At 37.4% G+C, this 21419-nt stretch overlaps 2 protein-coding genes across 4 annotated transcripts; one reads left to right on the forward strand and one right to left on the reverse strand.

The window, feature by feature from the left end:
- The first annotated feature begins 116 nt into the window (after positions 1-116).
- LOC132064897 (autophagy-related protein 2) lies at positions 117-17848 on the forward strand. Of its 3 annotated transcripts, none has more exons than XM_059458062.1 (15): positions 117-562; positions 2157-3220; positions 3979-4127; positions 4629-4804; positions 4909-8124; positions 8216-8328; positions 10382-10586; positions 10893-11006; positions 12465-12572; positions 12664-12796; positions 13233-13435; positions 16116-16312; positions 16859-16934; positions 17103-17165; positions 17492-17848. In XM_059458062.1, the coding sequence occupies exons 1-13, from the start codon at positions 359-361 to the stop codon at positions 16932-16934; spliced, it is 5958 nt and encodes a 1985-aa protein (XP_059314045.1). In that variant the 5' UTR covers positions 117-358; the 3' UTR covers positions 17103-17165; positions 17492-17848. The 3 variants fall into 3 exon arrangements, with proteins under 3 accessions (XP_059314045.1, XP_059314046.1, XP_059314047.1); XM_059458063.1 differs by having other exon boundaries at positions 17108-17165; XM_059458064.1 differs by lacking the exon at positions 2157-3220 and having other exon boundaries at positions 407-562.
- Positions 17849-19022: 1174 nt separating this feature from the next.
- Positions 19023-20260, reverse strand: LOC132062824 (uncharacterized). The gene is made up of 2 exons (XM_059455307.1): positions 19776-20260; positions 19023-19360 (listed from the first exon to the last, which is right to left on the reverse strand). The coding sequence occupies exons 1-2, from the start codon at positions 20176-20178 to the stop codon at positions 19350-19352; spliced, it is 414 nt and encodes a 137-aa protein (XP_059311290.1). The 5' UTR covers positions 20179-20260; the 3' UTR covers positions 19023-19349.
- Between the last annotated feature and the right edge of the window lie 1159 nt (positions 20261-21419).

Consider the following 21419-nt stretch of genomic DNA (forward strand, 5'->3'; position numbering starts at 1 on the left):
ATTTCGTCAAAAAACTTTCATTAAACGGGCGGCGGGGGCAAAAAATTAAAGAAGGCATAAATGAGGGGCAAAATATAAAGACCATCATTAGTATGTCTGATTAATCGCAAGATAACACGTTGGGATTAGTATTACCGTTAACAAGAAAGCAACAAAAATTGCAAATTAAAATATTTGAAGGACAAAACACAAACGAAATTATAGCCTAAACACGTCTCTCCTTCATATCCCTTTTGACTACTCTTTTTTAATCCTCTGAACCCCAAATTTGATCCCTGATTGATTCCAAGAGTTGGATGGAGGTGAATAGTATTCTGTTAATTGGAAACCCTAAATTGAAGTGCAAAATTTGGTAAAAATGTTTTCGTGGAATTTTGCAAGGTCTGCAGAGACGTTGTTTTCTCGATGGGCAATAAAGAGGGTTTGTAAGTTCTTGTTAAAGAAGAAATTGGGGAAATTTATACTTGGTGATATTGATCTTAATCAGCTAGATGTGCAGCTAAGTGCTGGTACTATTCAGCTATCTGATCTTGCTCTTAATGTTGATTATCTCAATCAAAAGGTACGGACTTGTATCTTTTGTTTTTCACTTGTAGAATTTTTAATGAATGGATGAATTTTTTATTTGATCTCTATTTATCTTGAAGAAAGATTTTCACAGGATAAGTTTAATCCTTTATTTATGTAGTTTTGTTGAGTTATGTTTGTTAAGTTGTAGGTTTCTTTAATTCTTTTAACTTCGGAGCTAGGTAGTGGTGGTTTGGGGATTTTAATCTGGAACCCACCCTGAGAGTTACTAATAATGCTCTTTAGACGTGGAATTTATTTTCCTCGTTCTTGAATGAGCTACGTTTCAACTCTAACTTTAAGAACCCAGTTAGTTGTGATCCTCTATATGAATTCTTTGTATCCATTTCATTCTATTCTTTTCAAGTCCATTTTATTCCTAAATAATTGTCTTTACGGCAAGTCTTGAGTTATTTAGCATTCCAAAATTTTAAAAATCAAATCCGAAATCAATCAATAATTAGAAAATCCATATAAAAGATCCAAAAAAAATCATATATGGGGTTTGCCCAAACTATGCCCACCCTTACATCACCAAACTTGTATGGTTTGCTATGAACAACACCTAAACTTCTAAACAAATAGGAACCTCGTGGATGTACCAAAAAAAGGTCAGAGAGAAGAGCCTGTTCCTTAAGTGTACAAAATCCTTCTCTATACCATAGAATACTCTCCTGTTTTTTCTCTCTCCATATGGGACGCATAAGTGCTAGAGGAGAAACATTCCATCACCCGCGTCTTCTCCTCTGTCTGCTCAAAATCCAGCTAAATTTCTTTAACAGTTACTGGCATCACCGGCTGGAGGACCCCCCACCCCCACCCAAGGTGGAGGAAATTAAAAGGACAGACAATACTTTATTTCCGCTGTTTCTTCTAATGGTTACTCCTGCCCGATGAGCCTTGTTGAAGTCAAGGTAATAGGATTCAATATCATCTCTGGAACTCAAAATCTTTTTTCCTGCATTCTGGAAGGGCAGGGTAATAGTCTCGATCTCCGCACTTAGGTACACATTTTCCTTTTAGCTATAACTTTCTCCTCTTTGGAGGCGTATCTTAATTTGGTTGGTGAATTATTTGAAAATAGAAGTGCTTTAAAATCAAGTTATGGTATCCTTTAGAGTAGAAAAGAAGGATTCTGCGGCTGCTAGAGAAGGTTTCAAGCTTTTTATGTGTTTCTTACGTGGAAGTTACATGCTAACCCCTGTCACATGTAGCTAGCTGATTTTGAGGTACTTCATAGGGGTGTCATGAGCTGCATATATGTTGGAGCCGATCAATTTGGATTTCCTGCGTTTCTTTCACCTATCTTCTGTGGATTGTATTGCCTCTTGTACATTCTCCCTGAAACCTCTATTTGTTTTTTTTTTTTTTTCCTTGCGGCGGGGGGGGGGGGGGGGGTTGAGGTCAGAGAACCAACAACATACATTATTCAATTTATCTTACTAGTCCGGTACTAAAGCATCAATTATACTCGACCTTGGTATATGTGAATTTCCTTCCTGCCTATCTCAAACACGCTACATTTGCTGTCTTCATTATCCAAAGAGATGTTTGATTTTTACTGAGTATGACACAGTTGCATTTTTCAGTTTGGTTCCGCAGCAGCCATATATGTGCAAGAAGGGTCAATTGGCTCTCTGCTTATGACAATGCCTTGGAAAGGGGATGGTTGCCGGATAGAGGTGGATGAACTTGAACTTGTGCTTGCTCCTGAGGCAAACTTTTCTCGAAGCACACTTGGAAATTGTCTGTCAACTCAAGATGGTGCTGCTTCGGTCAACCAAGATTCGGGAAACCATAATGATGATGCTGTTGACGGTTGTGGTGCTAAAACAACTGCTTTTGATGTTCATGAAGGAGTCAAGACCATTGCTAAAATGGTTAAATGGTTGCTCACTAGCTTTCATGTAGAAGTTAGAAAATTGATCATAGCATTTGATCCCTGTTTAGGTGACGAAAAGCAGAAAGCGCTTTGCAGAACCGTAGTATTAAGAGTAAGTGAGGTGAAATGTGGGACATGCATCTCGGAAGGGGCTTCTCCGGATATTGATGCAGCAGATGCTAACTTTCTGGGGTTGACTCAAATGACAAATTTTATCAAATTTAGAGGAGCAGTTCTTGAATTCCTTCAAATTGACGAGGTTGTTGATAAGACACCAAATCTATGTGCTTCAGGAACAACTACAGGTGAGTGGTCAAGCAGCTATTCACCAAATGTCACAACCCCAATAATAACTGGGGAAAGAGGCGGACTTTCTGGGAACCTAAAATTGACTATACCTTGGAGAAATGGTTCCTTAGATATCCGCGAAGTGGAGGCAGATGCTTATATTGATCCTGTGGTAATCAAACTTCAACCCAGTAGCATCAGATGCTTAATACATTTGTGGGGAATTATCAAAGATATGGTTCAGAAGAAAGATACAGAATCTTTCCCCTGTGATTCAGTAAATACTTGTGATTCAACAAAGGCAGATAATTCCATGCTCAGTAGGGACGAGGGCCTTCCAGGTTCTAAAGCATTTTCTGCTGAATGTACATTCGAGGGTGAACCAGTGAGGGAAGCCTTGCTGTCTGAGTCGTGTCTTATATCGGACTGGGTGAGTAGAAGCCGGAAAGTGAATGATGAAGAGGAACCAGATTTTGGGGAAAGGTTGATACACTTTTGCATTTTACTGATCATGCAGTAGTGCCTCTAAATTATGATAATTCTAGTGGGAGTTCATGAGTGTTTATATGTGTTATAAGCTTTGACTAAAGAAATACAAACGTTTTGACATGCTGCTAAGTTTCACTGTGCATGCGTCTTGGGTAAAACAGAACAAAAGGTCTGCCTTTAGGTGCTTCAACCCTTTGCAATGTCTTGTAGGAACTGCACTATTATTTATTTTTGTTAACGAGGTACATGGCCTTGAATAGTTTGATCTTTCAAAAATTGAGCTATTTTCTCCTTCACCTCTATATTAGTTGTTTAAGACTTAACTAATTAATTGAAAGTGTTCTCTCTCTAGCGGATTGAGCTTTTGGATGACATGTTGAAACAATTTAATATGATATCAGAGTAGGCAGAAGTCTCGAGCCACGTTTTTGATCCAACAAAAAGAGTCAGATCCGCACGTGAGGGGGCATATTTAAGACATAATTAAGTAATTAAAAGTGTGCTTTCTCTAACCGCTTAAGCTTTTAGATGGGATGATCACAAATTCAATACTAGCTCTTTACAATAATCACTGTCATTTTAGTTGGACGTGGAAGCTTTATGCCGTACCTTTGCTTCGACACTTGGAATCTTCAATTACTGATAGCACCACAACAAATTGTTAAAGGCAGCAAGATCTACTAATGCTGATATCTCCTTATGTTCATTTTTATAAACGATATCTTCTTATGCTCTTATGTTGCATCTTGCAGCGTGCACCAGTTTTTTGAATGCTTTGATGGGCTGAGAAACTCGCAGTCAGCTTTAGGAAACAGTGGGATGTGGAATTGGACTTGTTCAGTTTTTAGTGCAATAACAGCTGCTTCTAACCTTGCTTCTGGGTCGTTGCTTGTTCCTTCTGGTATGTTTTTTGGGCCCGCGTGCACAAACACACGCGACATTTTATTCTTGTTTCATCGTGGCAGAAAATGTGCTGATCTGCCTTGTGATTAGTTATTTCTGTGCAAAAATGGTTCATATAAACCATTGGCATTTTAGAACGGAGTGTTCTAGACATCGAAAAGTAATTGCACACAAGTCTAATAATGCTTAGTGAAGAAAATATACATGCTGAGTACAGGGAGGAGCTCAAACTGCAAATTCTTTTTTATCTCTTAAGATGATTACACTAAGCTGATACTTGAGTTAGTTTGTATTTCCCATTAGTTTGTATTTTTAATTTTGCTGTTTCCACTTGGATTGGTTGAATTATACAGCTCAATGTATATTATTTATATCAAAAAGTGAAGAAAGTCATTGAGATTGTTTAGTCACTTCAGTTGGGACATCAGTAATGACTTCTTAGTATTTTACCTCATCCCTTTATCAGGAAACTGATTTTATTTCTTTGAATTCACTGCAGATCAGCAGCATCTTGAAACCAATCTTAGGGCAACGTTTGCCAAAGTATCTCTTCTTTTTTCTTTTATTGACGAGGAGGAGAGACATCGCTGCACCGTGGATGCTGATAAAGGGAATGCTGGTTTTTATGTTCATTATATAAGTGCAACTTTTCAAGATTTGCTTCTGGTGTTGCAGGTAATGTTTTGTGTCTTTGTTGTTGATTTTGCTTCATAATATTTAAAATTCATTGGACATCTAGTAGCTTCTCTATTAACTTTAAAAACATTAAGGCTTAATAGGTACGACGCCAGGAAATGAATTTTGAAGCGACAGTTCAGCATGTGGCACTTACTGATCACTTCTCAAGAAAGGATGACACAGTTGATTTCAAATTGCGTACCTATAATATCAAAGAAATACAAGATGCAGTTCAAACTGCCATCCCACCTCTTGATTGGTCCAGCAAGAATGTTGATCCGCATAATCCGAGTGCATCTGCTGCTCCTAATCTATTAGGGATGAATTTTACAGATGGGCTCACTCATCCAAGGAACAAAATAAGTCTTTTTGCTGACGACGTTGTGCAGGTAGAATTGCTTAAGACTTTTGGTGCTACCGTCTGCCAAGCCACAATAAGTTCTTCAGGAAAATCATTTGTTGGGCCAACATCTTTTTCATTGAAGTTTCCACCATTTATTTTCTGGGTAAACTTTGATTTGTTAAGTGAGATCTCAGAATTTTTCAAGAAAATTAAGGATCCTATTGAAACGACTAGCACTCTGTCCCATGAGCATAGATGTATGGGTTCATCCAAAGGGAATGAAAGGACTAGCCCTTTCTCTGATACTAGAAGAATTTCAGAACAAGAAAGTTTCGGGGGCACTGTATCTCTTCCAACGGCCAGGATTATATTGTCTTTCCCTTGTGGAAAATGTGAAGATTTTAAGAGCTATTACTCTTGGCAACAGTTTATTTCTCTTGATGTATCTTCACCATCAGCTCCTGGGGGGAAAGCAACTCATGCAACTAGAAACAGTGCTGCTGCTAGTTCTAAGAGTCGTTATTCTGTGGCTAAATTGTGCTCTTTGTACTTGAATTTTGGGAAGCTTGCGGTCAACTTAATCACACCATTGTCTGGAGAGAATGCCGAAAGTACCTGTGGAACTATTCTAAAGTATAGACTTTTAGCTCAGGAAATAATGACCACATCTATTGGAAGAGGGCCTTCTGTTATTACCTTTTCTTGGCAGGACTGTGCCAGGACTGGTCCTTGGATAATGAAGAGAGCCAGGCAGCTTGCTTGTTCAGAGAATGCAAGGTGCTTAGAGAAGTTCAGAGGAAAAGGATATGACTTTTCGTCTGTAACCGCTGTCAAGGATTCTGGAGACTTTGGTAATATTACACAAGAAATGATTATAAGCTCTGAGTTCTGCATTCATGCACATTTATCTCCCATGACAATTGCTTTAAGCAAATCAGAATTTGTGCAGTTAAATGATCTTCTGAGTCAGGTGATTGATAGGTTATCAGGACTGGGCTTTGTTCCTGTTGATACTGAAGAAGTGACTACTGGCTCTCAGTCATTAGTTCTTGTTGAATGTGATTCTGTAACCATATCAATTAATGAGGAAACTGTGGAGAAGAATAATAAGGGTTCACTACAGAATGAAATTACTGGTTCTTGGCATAGTTTTACACTGGAACTACCGAATTTTGGTCTATTATCTGTTTCAAATATTGGAGGAACAAATGGTGCTGGCTTTCTCTGGGTGACCCATGGTGAGGGCAACTTGTGGGGTTCAGTTACAGGGGTTCCAGGTGAAGAGTTTCTCCTCATCTCCATCAATGACACTTCCAGCAGCCGTGGTGATGGAGAAGGTTCAAATGTATTATCTTCTAAGTTGTCAGGTTTAGATATTATCCACTTTCACGATCCACAGAGCAGTGCCTTGTCCATCACTGTCAGATGTGGCACTGTTGTTGCAGTTGGCGGACGCTTGGATTGGTTTGACACAATTTTCTCCTTTTTCGCTCTACCCTCTCCTGAAACTACACCAGTATGTGATAGTAATGCGCAGAAAGAGGATGGTGAAACTAGTGTCCCTTTTGAATCTTCTTTTATCCTTAGCTTGATAGACATTGCCTTGAGTTACGAGCCATACGTAAATAAATCGGCGCATGGTTGTGCTGATTCTCAGTCAAGTTCTCCCAAATGTGAGGAAGCAATAGATGAGCAGTATGTAGCATGTCTGCTGGCTGCATCTTCCTTGAGGCTTTCCAGTACAACTTTTGCTGATTCTGTTATCAGGGATTACAAAATTACTGTGCAAGATCTGGGTCTGCTTCTTTCTGCTATGCGCGCACCGAGCTGTGCTGGCAGTGTCTACAGTGTGGAGCATCTTCGCAAGATTGGATATGTTAAAGTTGCGCAAGATGCGGATGTTGAAGCTCTTTTGAGAATCAGTTCTGAAAATGGGAGTCTTTGGGAAATTGATTGTTCACAGTCACAGATTGTTCTGAACACTTGCCATGATACAACTAGTGGATTGACACGTTTAGCTGCTCAACTGCAACAGCTTTTTGCACCTGACTTGGAAGAATCCGTGGTTCACTTGCAGACAAGGTGGAATAATGTTCAGCAGGCACGTGAGGGCAAAGAATTCTGCACTTCTGATGTGGATTCTGTATCATCAACTTCTGATATGCAGCCTGTGACTGGCGATGCAAGTGGTAAAGGTGGTAATATCAACTTGATGGATGAAATATGCGAAGATGCATTTCAGCTGGACCATGAGGAGGATGACCAAGCCGATCATCGTGAATCACCCATTTATCTGTCACCGAGTAATAGTTTCATTGGTGAGACTTTTTATTACAGTAACGAAGACTCCCCGAGGTTTTTGAATAGCTCGCCTCTCACTGGCTCAGTTCCTGTTGGTGGGCAAGAAACTAGTGAGGCTCCATTATCACCCGAACAGCTACCTCAGTTTATTGAAGGATATTTCCTGTCTGACCTATGTCCTCTGTCTGAACTAGCATTGACAGACCAATCCTCGAAGGATATTCCTAGATACACACCTAGTCCTTTAAGGAGTGGTGATGACTTAAGGGGAAATACTGGATGGTATGGGGACAACTGTTTAAGAATTTTGGAGGATCATGTTTCAGAAGTCAACAGAAAAGCTGGTTTGCAGGAGCTGACAGAGTCTGAGGCTTCTAGCATTTTCAGTGAACCTGATGAAACTAAAAATGTTAAGGGTCGCATAGTTCTTAATAACATGAATATCATCTGGAGATTGTATGCGGGATCCGACTGGCAAAATGTTCAGAGTAATGCACAGCAATCTACAGGAACTTGTGGGCGGGATACAACTGTTTGTTTAGAACTGACACTGTCTGGCATGCGATTTCAGTATGACATCTTTCCTGATGGTGGAACTCGGGTATCTAGGCAGTCCATAACAGTTCATGATTTCTGTGTTAAAGACAACAGCAACGCTGCCCCTTGGAAACTGGTATAGGAAGCTTCTTCATGTAGTTGGAATTGCAAATAGTTCACATCATTTATGCTGGATCTAAAAATCTTTCTTCTGTTCGATTATCAAGGTGCTGGGGTACTATCAATCAAAAGGCTGTCAAAGGAAGTCTTCTTCCAAAGCATTTAAGCTGGATCTTGAAGCAGTAAGACCTGATCCTGCTATCCCTCTTGAAGAATACCGGTACATTCACTCTTTCCCTTGAACTTTTCCTCAATTTGGCATCCTGTCTCTTTCCCAGGGAAATTTTGCTTTCTGTAATTTGCTCAAATTATTTTAGAGAGCAGGTCTTTATGTACCCTTTATGTGCATGTTTAGTTTCATTAGGATGCTCTCAGAAGTGAAGTGCCTGAATTCTAGGTTATAAAAATGGTAATTGGAGAGTAGTTTGAGATTATGTGCTTTAGAGTTTGAAAAGGGGGAAAAAGGGCCTGAGATGTAAAGAAGCATAGGGCTTCAGGCAAGATGACATATACTCATTTTCACCCAGCATTTAAAAAAGGAGTTTATGACCAGTCTTTTACTATTATGAATCCATTTGACGTGGTTCATTTTAGTTTAGTATACTTTGCACAAAAGTTCACATATCTTTCCTTTTCCGCCTCTCAGACCCTTTATGTATCATTGTATGTTTTTTTCATAATACAGTCAGACCTCTCTATAATGGCACCCGCATATAACAACACCTCTCTAATAACAAGCAAGTTTTTTGGGAACCTATTTTTTTATATTATATTTTACTTCTCTATAACAACATTTCACCTTTATAACAATAAGTAAAACAACCAACTTTATAATAATTAACCATCTTTATAAAAATAGAATTTATGTACCAAAATTACCCCCCATATAACTTGAGCACCTATCTTCTTTTTTTGGTAATAGAATAATTAACCATCTTTATAAAAATAGAATATCTATGATTACCAATAAATAAGTAATTTAATTGTAGAGATGGCAATTTGACACTTAATCCAAATATTTGATCATTTAATACACTATTTATGACAAAAAAATATCATATACACTATTTATGACAAAAAAATATCATATGAATATATATGTTCATTATTAAACGATTTTCCTTCGTTATACAAACTGTGATTAAGCTTAGAATTTCACAATTAAAAATGAAAATTAGATTTTATGCATCTTTTTTGCCTATAACAGCGAAGTATTATTTAAATGTCAATGTTGTTATAGGTGTATAACAATCATTCTCTATAACAGCTGAAATTGTTTGGACCCAACGATGCTGTTATAGGGAGGTTTGACTTTAGTAACAGCAAGGCCAGCCCGGTGCACTAAGCTCCCACCATGCGCGGGGCCCGGGGAAGGCCCGGACCACAAGGGTCTATTGTATGCAGCCTTACCTTGCATTTCTGCAAGAGGCTGTTTCCACGGCTAAATAATAGTAACAGCATGTATCATTATTTATCTGTGGTAGCTACTGCTCCTTTTTTCTTTTTTCTTTTTTCTTTTTCCGGACTGCTTTATCATGGCTTATTCGCTTCCGTTATTTCCATTTTCATACTGCTTTGAATTGCTTGTCCTAATCCGAGGGTCTATCGGAAACAGCCTATCTACCTCCCAAGGTAGGGTAAGGTCTTCGTACACTCTACCCTCCCCAGACCCTACTTTGTGGGATTTCACAGGGTATGTTGTTGTTGTTGGTAACAGCATGTATCATTGTATGTTTATATTCGTAAGATACTGTATCTGTCCATTTTGTGCTTAATCTGTTGCTTATCTGTCTGTTAGAGAGATATGCAAAGGCCAGATTATTTGTCCTTAGAGGTGGAAAAAATGCGTTCGGGTGGTGGAAGGCTACTAGACCTGTTGAGGGTTTGTCAAAACCATCAACCTAACCGTAACCTGTTATGAACCAAGACCTGGTTTATCATCAATGAATTTACGAAATAACAAACATAAAATTAGCTGAGCTACGTATGTTTCTGTGGTACTCTGATGTGTTTGTAGGTTAATGGCCAGTATAAAAATGATGATATATGTTTGTATAGACACACTTGCTCACGTGTATAGTTTTAGCATTCATTGTTGTTCAACAGAAAGCTCCTCATGGAGTTTCCCTCCAAAAAATTCAACCCAAACTTGTTGAGAGAATCTACCCCATTCCTTTTAGATAGTCTCTATGTACGTAGTGATTGGACTGATATGATAACCTTTACCTTATCAAAAAAGGGGGGATTGGATTGATATATGCTTTCGTTTTCAGGTTACGCATCGCTTTCCTCCCAATGCGTTTGCATCTTCATCAAAACCAGTTAGATTTTCTCATCAGCTTCTTCGGAGGAACAAAGTCAGCAGTTAATCCCTCCCAAAGTACTTCACAAAATCTGAGTAAATCCGAAATAGTAGCAAAGAGCACTAAATTTGGGGGTCATGCAGTCATTGAAGAGGCATTGCTCCCTTATTTTCAGGTGAGAAATTAGAGGCTTGTTTTTGCCAAATTTAACATATAACTGCCTCCTTTCAAGTGAATTTAAACACTTGCAGTTGGATAAATTTGCTAATCTTTGTGAAAAGATATAGAAAAGGAAAACTGATACTTCTTTCCAAGAAATATTTGCTATTATTGCCTTCATTTGAATCCTTTTCCAAATCCTTTGATTTGTGGACATAGCATCTTCAATCTGAGAGTGGCTTTGCTGGTTGGTTGATTAGCCTGCTACAGTTATGTGCATTTCCTGATAACTGAAGCTGATTTTACTGGATTTTGGTTGCAGAAATTTGACATCTGGCCTGTTCATCTTCGGGTTGACTATAGCCCTTGCCGTGTTGATTTAGCTGCATTAAGGAGTGGCAAGTATGTCGAACTTGTTAACCTTGTACCATGGAAGGTATTTCACTTATCCGTAGTGATTTTCCTTTATAGATTGCTTTGGCGATATTGCTGTAGTCTGGTTTTAGAGATTTGCTGGTTAGAGTTTCTTCTTTCTTCTTATTTTTTTGTCATATAAGGCACATTCAGATGATGTTGACTCTATGAGTTGTCATACTTTAAGGCCACATTAACTTTCACAATAAATGGAAAATTCTAGCCGATCCATATTGGTTAACATGACATCTGACCGCCAGGTATTTAGTGTCAAAAGCCCCTTCTCTTGAAATCTCATTTATCTAAAAATGAAAGTTCATCACATTTAGGGTGGGGTGTGGGGAAGAACATTACACAAATGCTTTCGAGTTGTTTTCTACCCAGGTATAGTCGTATAGTATGTGTTTCCTAATGATGTGGTACTCTGTAAGGACTCTTCAAATGCATGCAAAACTTGCTAAAAATAGATGTTTCCTGGTTCCATACGTCCTTTTGTTCGATACTCATTCAAGTTCATATCTTTCTATTGGAGATACTAGCAATCACTCTTGGCATCATGCTTTTTAAGATCCGCTGTACCTTTCATTTTTCTTTCAGTAGATATTTTGTAGTTATAGGGAGCCTTATGGACCACAACTTAGATTAAGACCTCATTGAAATTTTGTTGTTGGGGAAATGACATTCATTTTAGTGGGCTTGCATGCTTGTTTCCAGATAGTACTCTCTCTCTCTCTCTCTCTCTCTCTCTCTCTCTCTCTCTCTCTCTCTCTCTCTCTCTCGTATGAAACTATGGGTGGTTTCATGACCTAGCCAATCCGCCCAACTTTGGACGGGTTGGGCTGGGCATATTTTCACAGAAGGCCGATTTGGGGACACCCCAAGGCAGCTCATTTAAAAGTTGGGCTGATTTGGGCTAAATACGTAACCCCAATTGACCCATAAAAAGACAATGTCAAAATATTTTCAGAACAAATTTTCTTTTGTTTGATATGTTAGAAATTGCCATAATGAAGATTCTTTTTTGGTAATTAAACAATTTCTAAGAAACAAACTACGAAATTAAAACTTGGTTAGAGTTGGGTGGGTCGGGCTATGACTCATTGTTTAGCCCATCTTAACCCACAACCCATCTCAGGCCAAGTGACCTTTAACCTGCCCATTTACTGATTGACTGATTCAGCCCAACATGCCCGTTTGACACCCCTAATTGAAACATTGGAAATACAAACTATAAGGTAGAGTTATGAAGTAGTTTTAAAGTTCCATTTTTACCATTTATAAAGAAAGAGGATCAAGTACACCAAATAAGGATAATTTGATTCAAGACCTTAAGGTGCTTGGCCTGGCCACTTTGACTTGGCATTAGTGGAATTGCGTATTGATATAGCCAGCAGTATATTTTGTTGTACTTGACGTACAGGAGGTGAAATATTTACATACAAGTTCATAATATGGTGTTTCCAATACCCTTCTGATGCAGGGGATTGACCTGCACCTCAAACATGTTCAAGCTCTAGGTGTCTATGGCTGGAGTGGCATATGTGAAATAATAATAGGCGAATGGTTGGAAGATATTTCCCAGAATCAGGTTTGTGTAATTTCTTAGAATTGTGGATAATTTGAGGCTTGCATGCAAAGTTTGCAGTGGGTACTGATCCTAATTCTTGTGTTTCCTTTAGATTCATAAACTTTTGAAAGGCCTTCCTCCTATTCGGTCATTGGTATCTGTTGGTTCTAGTGCAGCAAAGTTGGTATCTCTGCCTGTGAAGAGTTACAAGAAGGATCAAAAATTGGTAAAAGGAATGCAAAGAGGTAATAATAATGAAATATATCTCTTACATCCCTGGAGAATACATGTAGTGCAAGAAATAAAAGCCCCTCCAGTATGTTTAGTGAATTCTAACTGATTAAGTTCTTCTTGATTGTGGAGCGCTTATAATAAGAACTTAAAATTCTGCGCCTTCTGTCCTGGTAAAATATTTGCTTTTTTACACTGCTTTATATCGTTATTGTCATGCAAGGAGCTGAAACTACAGCAGGTAATCAAAGAAGTATGGTGATAGATATAGACATAGACATATACGTTTAAATATATATGTGTGTGTGTGTGTGTGTGTGTGTGTGTATGGTGTGGGCGTGGATTAGCCATTGCGAGATGTTTTTGTGTGTATAGAGTAGACATTTTCTACTGACAGTATATATGAAATTTCCCTTTGATAGCTCTCAGAAAGGCTTCAATCTTTTGCAGGTACAATAGCATTCCTTAGAAGTATCTCACTTGAAGCAATTGGGCTTGGAGTGCATTTGGCTGCTGGCGCTCATGAAGTCCTTCTGCAAGCAGAATATATTCTTACAAGTGTTCCACCATCAGTACCATGGCCTGTGCAAAGTGTAGGAAACACTGGCGTGAGATTTAATCAACCCAAAGATGCCCGGCAAGGGATCCAACAGGTGATAATCCTTCTTCTGAGACATTATGTTGTTTTAGTTTTTGGCTGGTTAGCGCCGTTTCTGAATTTTAATCCCAAAGCCTGCAATTGTTCAAAATAATTTGGAAGTATAAAATTTCTGAGTATTTGATTGGTAGATAGATATCTTCTTTGTCTATGACTTTTAGCATGTAAAGGAGAATTCATTGTTTTCGAAAAGCAAGTTACTCTAGTCTTTTATGGATTTTCTTCCCCAAATTGTTATTAGCAACTCAATCCAAATAAATCTTGAGGCCATTTGAAGCCTGTCTCCATCTTAGTCTAAGTTGAATGACATGGACTTAGCATGGGTTGTTAAGCAAGCGTTGTATAGTCCTTAAAGGTGCATCATGAGCAATCGGTGAATTATATTTTTTTTGATGAATTTGAACCTTTGATAATCAAGGGTTTACCAATGCTACAGTGTCTACTGTCTATAATAGAGAATTGATGTATCCGTAATCAAAACAAATCTTGAGTCCATTCGAAGCCTGTCTCCATCTCAGTCTAAGTTGAATGACATGGACTAAGCATGGGTCATTAAGCAAGAGTTGAATAGTCTTTAGAGGTGCATCATGAGCAATCGGTGAATTATATTTTTTGATGAAGTTGAATCTTTGATAATCAAGGGTCTAACAATGCTACAGTCTCTACTGTCTATAATCAAGAACTGATGTATCCGGTAAGAATTATATTCACTTTGGAAACTGAAATTGAGGCAGCGAGAATAGCTTCTTCGTAGTAATTCTAGTTAGTGTTGCAATTTTATTTGCATTGGAACAATTTAATGTTTTGCTGAGGTGTTACAAACTAGTAATGTAAGCATATGATTTTCTGGTCTGTGGGGAAATCTTTTGGTTTTAGCGTTATTTTCTGGGTTTTCTGTGTTCTTATAGTCTAAACCAAGTTTAGAGATACTGAGGTGCAAAAACAGGTGGGTAGTTGGAACTTCCAAAAACAGTTACTCCCTGTGTCCCAATTTATGTGATACACTTACCTTTTTAGTCTGTCCCAAAAAGAATGAAACATTTCTATATTTAGAAATAATTTAACTTCAAACTTCCCCTTCTACCCTAAATGAAATGATTTACAGCCACACAATCTATGACCGGTTTTAGCCCACAAGTTTTAAAAGTCTTCCTTTCTTTCTTAAACTCCATGCTAGTCAAACTATATCACATAAATTGGGACGGAGGGCGTACATGTTTTTGTAAAAAGCTTCAAACGGTTCTTTATGCAAAAACGAAAAATCTGAATTTTGCAAATTAGTTTTTTTTTTTTTTTTAAAATAAAATAAAATAAATAATTATCAAGAAAACAAGAAGGGAAACACAGCTTTTGCAGAACTTGGCCTCCCACCCTGCCCTTCCCTGACAAAGAAGGGACCAGTCACCATTCATTTCTTCTTTAGATGAGTGGATTAGGGGCTGCTGAGTTGGAGTGGCATTGAATTCGAGAAGAAAGGGAATCTATTTAGATTACTATCTAGCTACACGAAGATGGAAATTTCCAGGCTTCCATTTGGATTTGTTGATTTCACTTCCTTGACTTTGGAACTTATAATTTGTCATAGAAATGATTCTAAATCCTTTTATTGTAACCATAGAACAGGGAACATAAAGATTCCAAATATATCATGAATGGGGAGTATTTGAAATCGAATGGAAGTAGTTATAAAATTCTTATATGTCAACAGCAAGAGTTTCAATTACATGTTTATTTATGCTTACTAAGTTACATTTTGAGGCCCTTCATTGTCCATTGATATAAATTTATCAAAATAGGAAAAGAAAGGAACAAAAGCTATATATTAGGTCACCTACAACCACAAAAACACTATATACTTTGGAGCCATAAAGATTGATTATTAAGGCCCTTCATCCTTCTCCTTCCTTTTTTTTTTTTTTTTTCCCTGAGAGTGGTGGGGTGGGGTGGGGGTGGGGGGAGTTGGCAGAAAATTAATCATAGTGGATGTCTTCATGAATCAAGTTACATATAACATAAAATAAGTTGGAAATTATTGCCTATATGAGAGGATACATGCTATTTCGCGTGTCAGCTTCCCCAGTAAAGGTAGGGCTTATCGGCTGCCTTCCCACATTTTTTTGTATTCATGTGATTTACCTTTTAGCTTTGGTTCTCATATACATGCTTGAAACTTGTAAAAGGCACCAGAGGAATGATCATTTTATAGATTAAAATTTTGACTTACTCCAATACATTTTGGTATCTGAATACGCACATATTATCCCGTATATGTTTTAGGGAAGATAACTGGTTCACTGTGACTAAAAGTGTCTGCTTAAGTTTCCATGAGGAGTGGGGAAGTAGGTGACATTGCAACCCCTTACCTCTCACTCTGGGGGAAATGCTGCCAGAACTATATATACAGATCGCAAGCATTCCTTTTCCTTAGCCAAAAAAAAAAAAAAAAAAAAAAAAGTGCAAGCTTTCACAAGCCTCTGTCCTTAGACTAAGAATGTTCAAGTTTCTTATTGCCCCTTGCTCCCTTTTCCTCAAACCCCTTTTTTCCCTCCATTTAGCTTTCTTTGGTGAAAGTTTGGAATATACTCTTATGTATTCCAACTAAGATACTGATCCTGAAAGTCTTGGCAAGGCTTATGAAAGTATAACTGAGATACTGATCCTGATAATCTTGGCAGGCTTATGAAAGTATGAGTGACGGCTTTAGTAAATCTGCTTCTGCTTTAATACGCACTCCCATCAAACGATATCAGCGTGGTGCTGGAATGGGGACTGCTTTTGCAACTGCTGTCCAAGCAGCTCCAGCAGCAGCCATTGCCCCAGCTTCTGCCACAGCACGAGCTGTTCATTGTGCTCTTCTAGGTGTAAGGAACGGGTCTGCTCTCTCTCTCTCTCTCTCTCTCTCTCTCTCTTTCTTTATCAAATTGTGTTGTTGGGCAACTGAATTTCATTTTTTATCCAGGTAGAATAACAAAATCATCAATTAATTAATATTGAGCATTTTTCTCTTTTAATCTATTTTAACTTTACTGTTTTAAGTTTTTTGTCAAACTTTAATGCTTTAAATTTAATTTTTTATCTGGTTGTGTTTTGGATAAATAAAGAGTTTGACTAACTGAAGATTCTTGCTCTCATGAGAAATCTTACCTTAAAAAGTCTTGCCTAGGTTTGAAGTTTAAGGTAGGAATTTGAATAGTCATCGTTATTTTTCAATCAATTTATAGAAGTCCATTGTAGTTTGCTTCTATTATTATTGATCGGTGGTTATTGATTATGACAATCACTCCTTTTTCATTCCCAACCTTCAATTCCTTAATCAATTTCATAGCTTCTGCTCTATCAGTATGATATAATGCAATGTCATGCTGGCAATGTGTGTGTATTCCTATATGTGGAGTTTTAAAACATAGTACCCATGCAGCCTCAATCCGGAGCGCAAGAAAGAGTCTTTGGATAAATATTTGGGGACCTCTCCACCTCAGCAGTACATGCAGTAGGTATGCCAGCTTCAATCCCTAGTTGTATCTATTGGTGCATTTTTAGCATGGTTGTGTCTATTGATACAGCTACTTTAACCAGTATGAAGAACCGAGACATTGGAAGCTTTTACTTAACTGATTGAAATGGGTTAGAGGCAGTAACACATTTTATTATTGTTTGCATAGGGAAGTTTCTCCATCAAGAGCTCCAACAAAATTTGCAATCCAACCAGCACTAGTTTTGTATAGGTGAGTTCGGAGGTTATTTATATGTTTATCCCGGGGCTGGTAAAAGTGAAACTTCAAAGTTAACTTAGTTCTTTCTTCTGAGAAAATGCTATCACCCCCCCCCCCCCAAAAACCCCCCTCCCTCTTCCTCCACCCCAGTTATTGACTTGTACTTGGTCTGTTTTTTATTTTTATTTTAAATAATTTTTCACTAACTCGAACCTTCTCCCCCCTCTCATCTCTTTAATCATGAGATCATGGTTAAACAAAACAGGAATAATAGTTTTTTGGTTTAGGTTTTCCTTTTGTGCTCATGTAGTTTGTTGTTTTGCCTATATTGATGGCAGGTGTACAGATCGTAGGACAATTAGACAGATTCTTTTATCTGAGGAGACAGGTAATCATGTAAATATCAGAGTGGTGATCTTATTTTTTGCTCATACGGCCGGGCCATGCCGTTGGTTTCAATTGTTCGGCTATGTCAGCTGTCTTATGAGTAAATTGTAAATATATTGGTTCCTTGGTTTTGCTGGCAGAATTGCCATCTGTACAACGTCGTTTCTTGTAATTATCTTCTGTATATACATGTGTATCCTTTCTCCCACCTTTGTTCTCTTCCTTCTAGTAGCTGTGTCCTGTATTTCGTGATGTGTAATAGGAGTTCTTTTCAATGTGAAAAGGGACTGTTCAGTCTGTTTTATTTACCGTCTTTTGGCAATATGCATTCTTGATATACGTTATATCAAGGGGACCTTGGTCAAGTAAGATTTTTATCTCTCGTGTTACTGGTAAATTTCATTTTAATATCAGGTTATACATGATTCATATATATTGGATGATGTACATCAGAAAGCAATAGAATGCATGTGCAGCACTATGTTTCTGGAGATTTTACTATCAAATAATTTAGTCAAATTATGCAATAGAGTGGGACAAGGGTTGTTTTCATGCTCTATTTGTGATTGTCATAGTGTACTATACATCCTTCATGGTTTCGCAGTAAGTTCTTATGTATTGCCAACTGTGTAAGGAACTTTTCTTTGGCAACTAATTAAAATTTGAAATTTTTATTGATGATATGCCAACAAAACAATAAAATCGAACAGTCGAAATGGATTGTGTAGTGTTTATTAATTTATCAAAGAAAGTACCCATCGGAAAAAAAACTAGCAAAGAACGTAGTCGCGATTTCTGAACGAACCAGTTTGGAACATAAAAATCAGGATGAATACTAGGAGAGACTCTAGGGATGTGGCAACGCAGCTCTAATGGCGTGCCTACAACGAAACTGTTAAGACCTTTTCATTGGTGCTTCTAACTTTCGGAGCAGTAGAAACTCGATAGTTATGGTGTTTTGGCAAACGTGAGCACGTTGATTTGTTTATACAGGAATTGTGCACTTGTGATAATATGGCTAGAGCGCTAGCATGGAACTTATTTTACTCTATCTTTAAGTTACGTGCTTCTTTTTTTTTTTTTTTTTTTTTTTTTTTTTTTTTGGGAATAATGGTGGTCTCTGGCTATTCCACGGGTACCTACTATTTACCATGAACGCATTTATAAGTAATTCTAAGACAATCTTCTAGTGTCAAACTTAATGATCCAAGTAAGATCTCCTTGTGAATTTTGCTTTACTGGAATCAGAGCTCATTGGAACTACAGTTGGACTGAAATGGGGGCCTGTGATTCACCGCTCCCACCACCCGTTCCCCAAAAAAAAAAAAAAAAAAAAATGGCTTTATTTGAAGTATTTTATGTTCAATTTATTTACTGTCATAAACTCCTAGCAGTGCCATTGTATCCAGGAAGTTCGTGTCAAGTTCCCAGAAGCACTCAAATTTCAATACCAAAGTAACTAAAAATGGGCACACTAAGAAACAGAGTGAAAATATAGCAGCATTATTAGATTAGATTCTATCAGAATTCAGACAAATACATATGATTACATCAAAAGTACATAAAAGTCGAAATTTTTTGTACAACATAAAAACAATCACGACGCTGCACATGTGTACATGTCCAATTCTCTAAGGGGTGGATGAATGATCAAAGAGATCACAAGTTTTCCATCTCCTAATAGTCAAGAAAAATCTTAAAATCTCTAAAAACACCCCAGACAAGAAGGACAAAAAGAAAAAATTCCGGCCTTGTTAGATTCAAGAACTTGACGACATTACCATTTGCTTATCGTCCCTCTTCAATCTATCAATTAGCTCCTGCAATATTAAAAAAGAAAACTTAGAAGTCTGATATATGATATTATGAAGTTATATTATTTCCATTGGGATCTAAGATGTATATACTAACCGTGCAAAGATCTTTTACACTATTAGTGTAGCTTAACTTGCGACAATAGGTTAGTTGCATATTTATCAGGTTATCAATTAATGCATATAACATAGAGATTTATATGTAATTACCTTATAAGTTATGTTGCTCGGACTCTTCAAAAATGTCGTCAGGTGCGTTTTCGGATCTTCAAAAGTGCATTTTTTGAGGATCCGACACAAATGCGATATCATTTTTGGAGAGTTCGAGCAACATAGCTTATAAGTGATGTGATTATGTAAACTCTTTCTGTTGCAAAATTATAATTTCAAGTCAATGAAATAGTTCAAATGTTCGGCTTACCTGTAATAATGTCATTGAAGAAATCAGGCATCTTTGTCTCTTTATTATCAGCTTTCTTCGGCATAATTGGAGCTCTCTTAAAACCAAATCTTTCTTTCCAGCTCCCCTTTCCTACTGTTGGAAATATATCTTCATAATCATCATCGTCAGCAAGTAGTTCATCTTTAAGTGTCGTTGCCTTTGTGCTGTTTTCTCTCAAGGGCAACAATTTACCCTTGAAGAAAACTTCATCTGCTGGAATCATCTTGTAACCAGAGACCGAAAACTCGAAATCGGAGGAGACAGGTGCCTCTTTGTAGCCATGTTCATGCCTTAATGTTTGCTGAGTATCAGCAAAATCATTAGAGAATGAGATTCTTGGACCCATAGTTGAACAAAGTCCTTGTTGATTTAGGCATGCCATGGACCATTCAAAGGCAAATACTGATCTCACTAATAATTTTCAATGTGCTGCTTCTCATTAAACTCTTGAGAAGTCACATGCAGTTTTTCTAGTCTTTATATAGATGGTAACTTGTTTATTGTGTTGTCAACTTTTGACTACCAAATATCTTCAAAGGACAATGACCACATAAGTGCACATAAAAAATTGTCTATAACTCATGTCTATCGAGCTTGCTCACATTACTGGTCTCAAGCCTGAATAAAGGTTGTCGTGATAGGTTGACAATTAGAATAAAATTAATCAATTTACGATAAACTCTTGACAATTTAGAATATGTTGGAACAGACTTACGTAAGCGCTCGTCCCATCGACTGTATAGATTCATATAGGCGATCTCAACTTGCTTGGAGTTGAGTTTAGAAACGGATGAAGTGTATACATGGTTCAATTTTGCCCAACAACTTCGACACAAAATAGATATATATGTGATAAAACATCAAAACTGTAACAAATATTAAATCTGAATTCATAATTTAAAAAATGTAATGGATTTAGTCATAAGAACCTAAATTTAATTTCTGGATCCGCCTTGTGTATAAAATTGTGTAGAGAGATACATTATGCCATTCAGATCTGTTGCATAGTGGTCAAGTCATAACAAATTAATACATTATCTTTTAGTTCTCTCTCTCTCTGCTTCAAAATTAGTTCATTGAACAACTGCTTTTAACTTAATCTAACATTGAAGGCATGTGAATCCATTAAATTAAATCACATTGCATGTGTTTTCTCCTCTGTTATAAGATAGTGATATCTATCTGCCACCATCCAAGCATGAAAGATGGAAATAAATTTATCACCTGTATCTCGAAAGTTATGCTAGATGCATTGTATAGAAAGGCAGCTTTTTTCACTCTCAATATTTTACTGCTCCTAGTTTATTTTTGCTTTCTTTATTGACTATTTACCTCTCCAAGATGAAGACTGCAGAAAAAAAAGGGAATTTAATATGATTCTGAGTAGATTGTGTACACACTACTTTTTAGTGATTAGTAAAATTTCATGTATAAGCATGCCATTAGAAATCCATAGTAATTGTCCTGTTAATGACAAATCCACAGTTTAAAAGGTCTCCAAAGTTATACTTTCAAAAACCTTAATTATGAAGCAGAACATGTCTGATATTGTTTCATTATAAAATACCTTGCTATTATTTCTAGCAGAGGAAAGGCGGTAAAAGAAGAGCTTAAATTATATGT

This window comes from Lycium ferocissimum, chromosome 7, assembly GCF_029784015.1.
Source record: "Lycium ferocissimum isolate CSIRO_LF1 chromosome 7, AGI_CSIRO_Lferr_CH_V1, whole genome shotgun sequence".
Lineage (NCBI taxonomy): Eukaryota > Viridiplantae > Streptophyta > Magnoliopsida > Solanales > Solanaceae > Lycium > Lycium ferocissimum.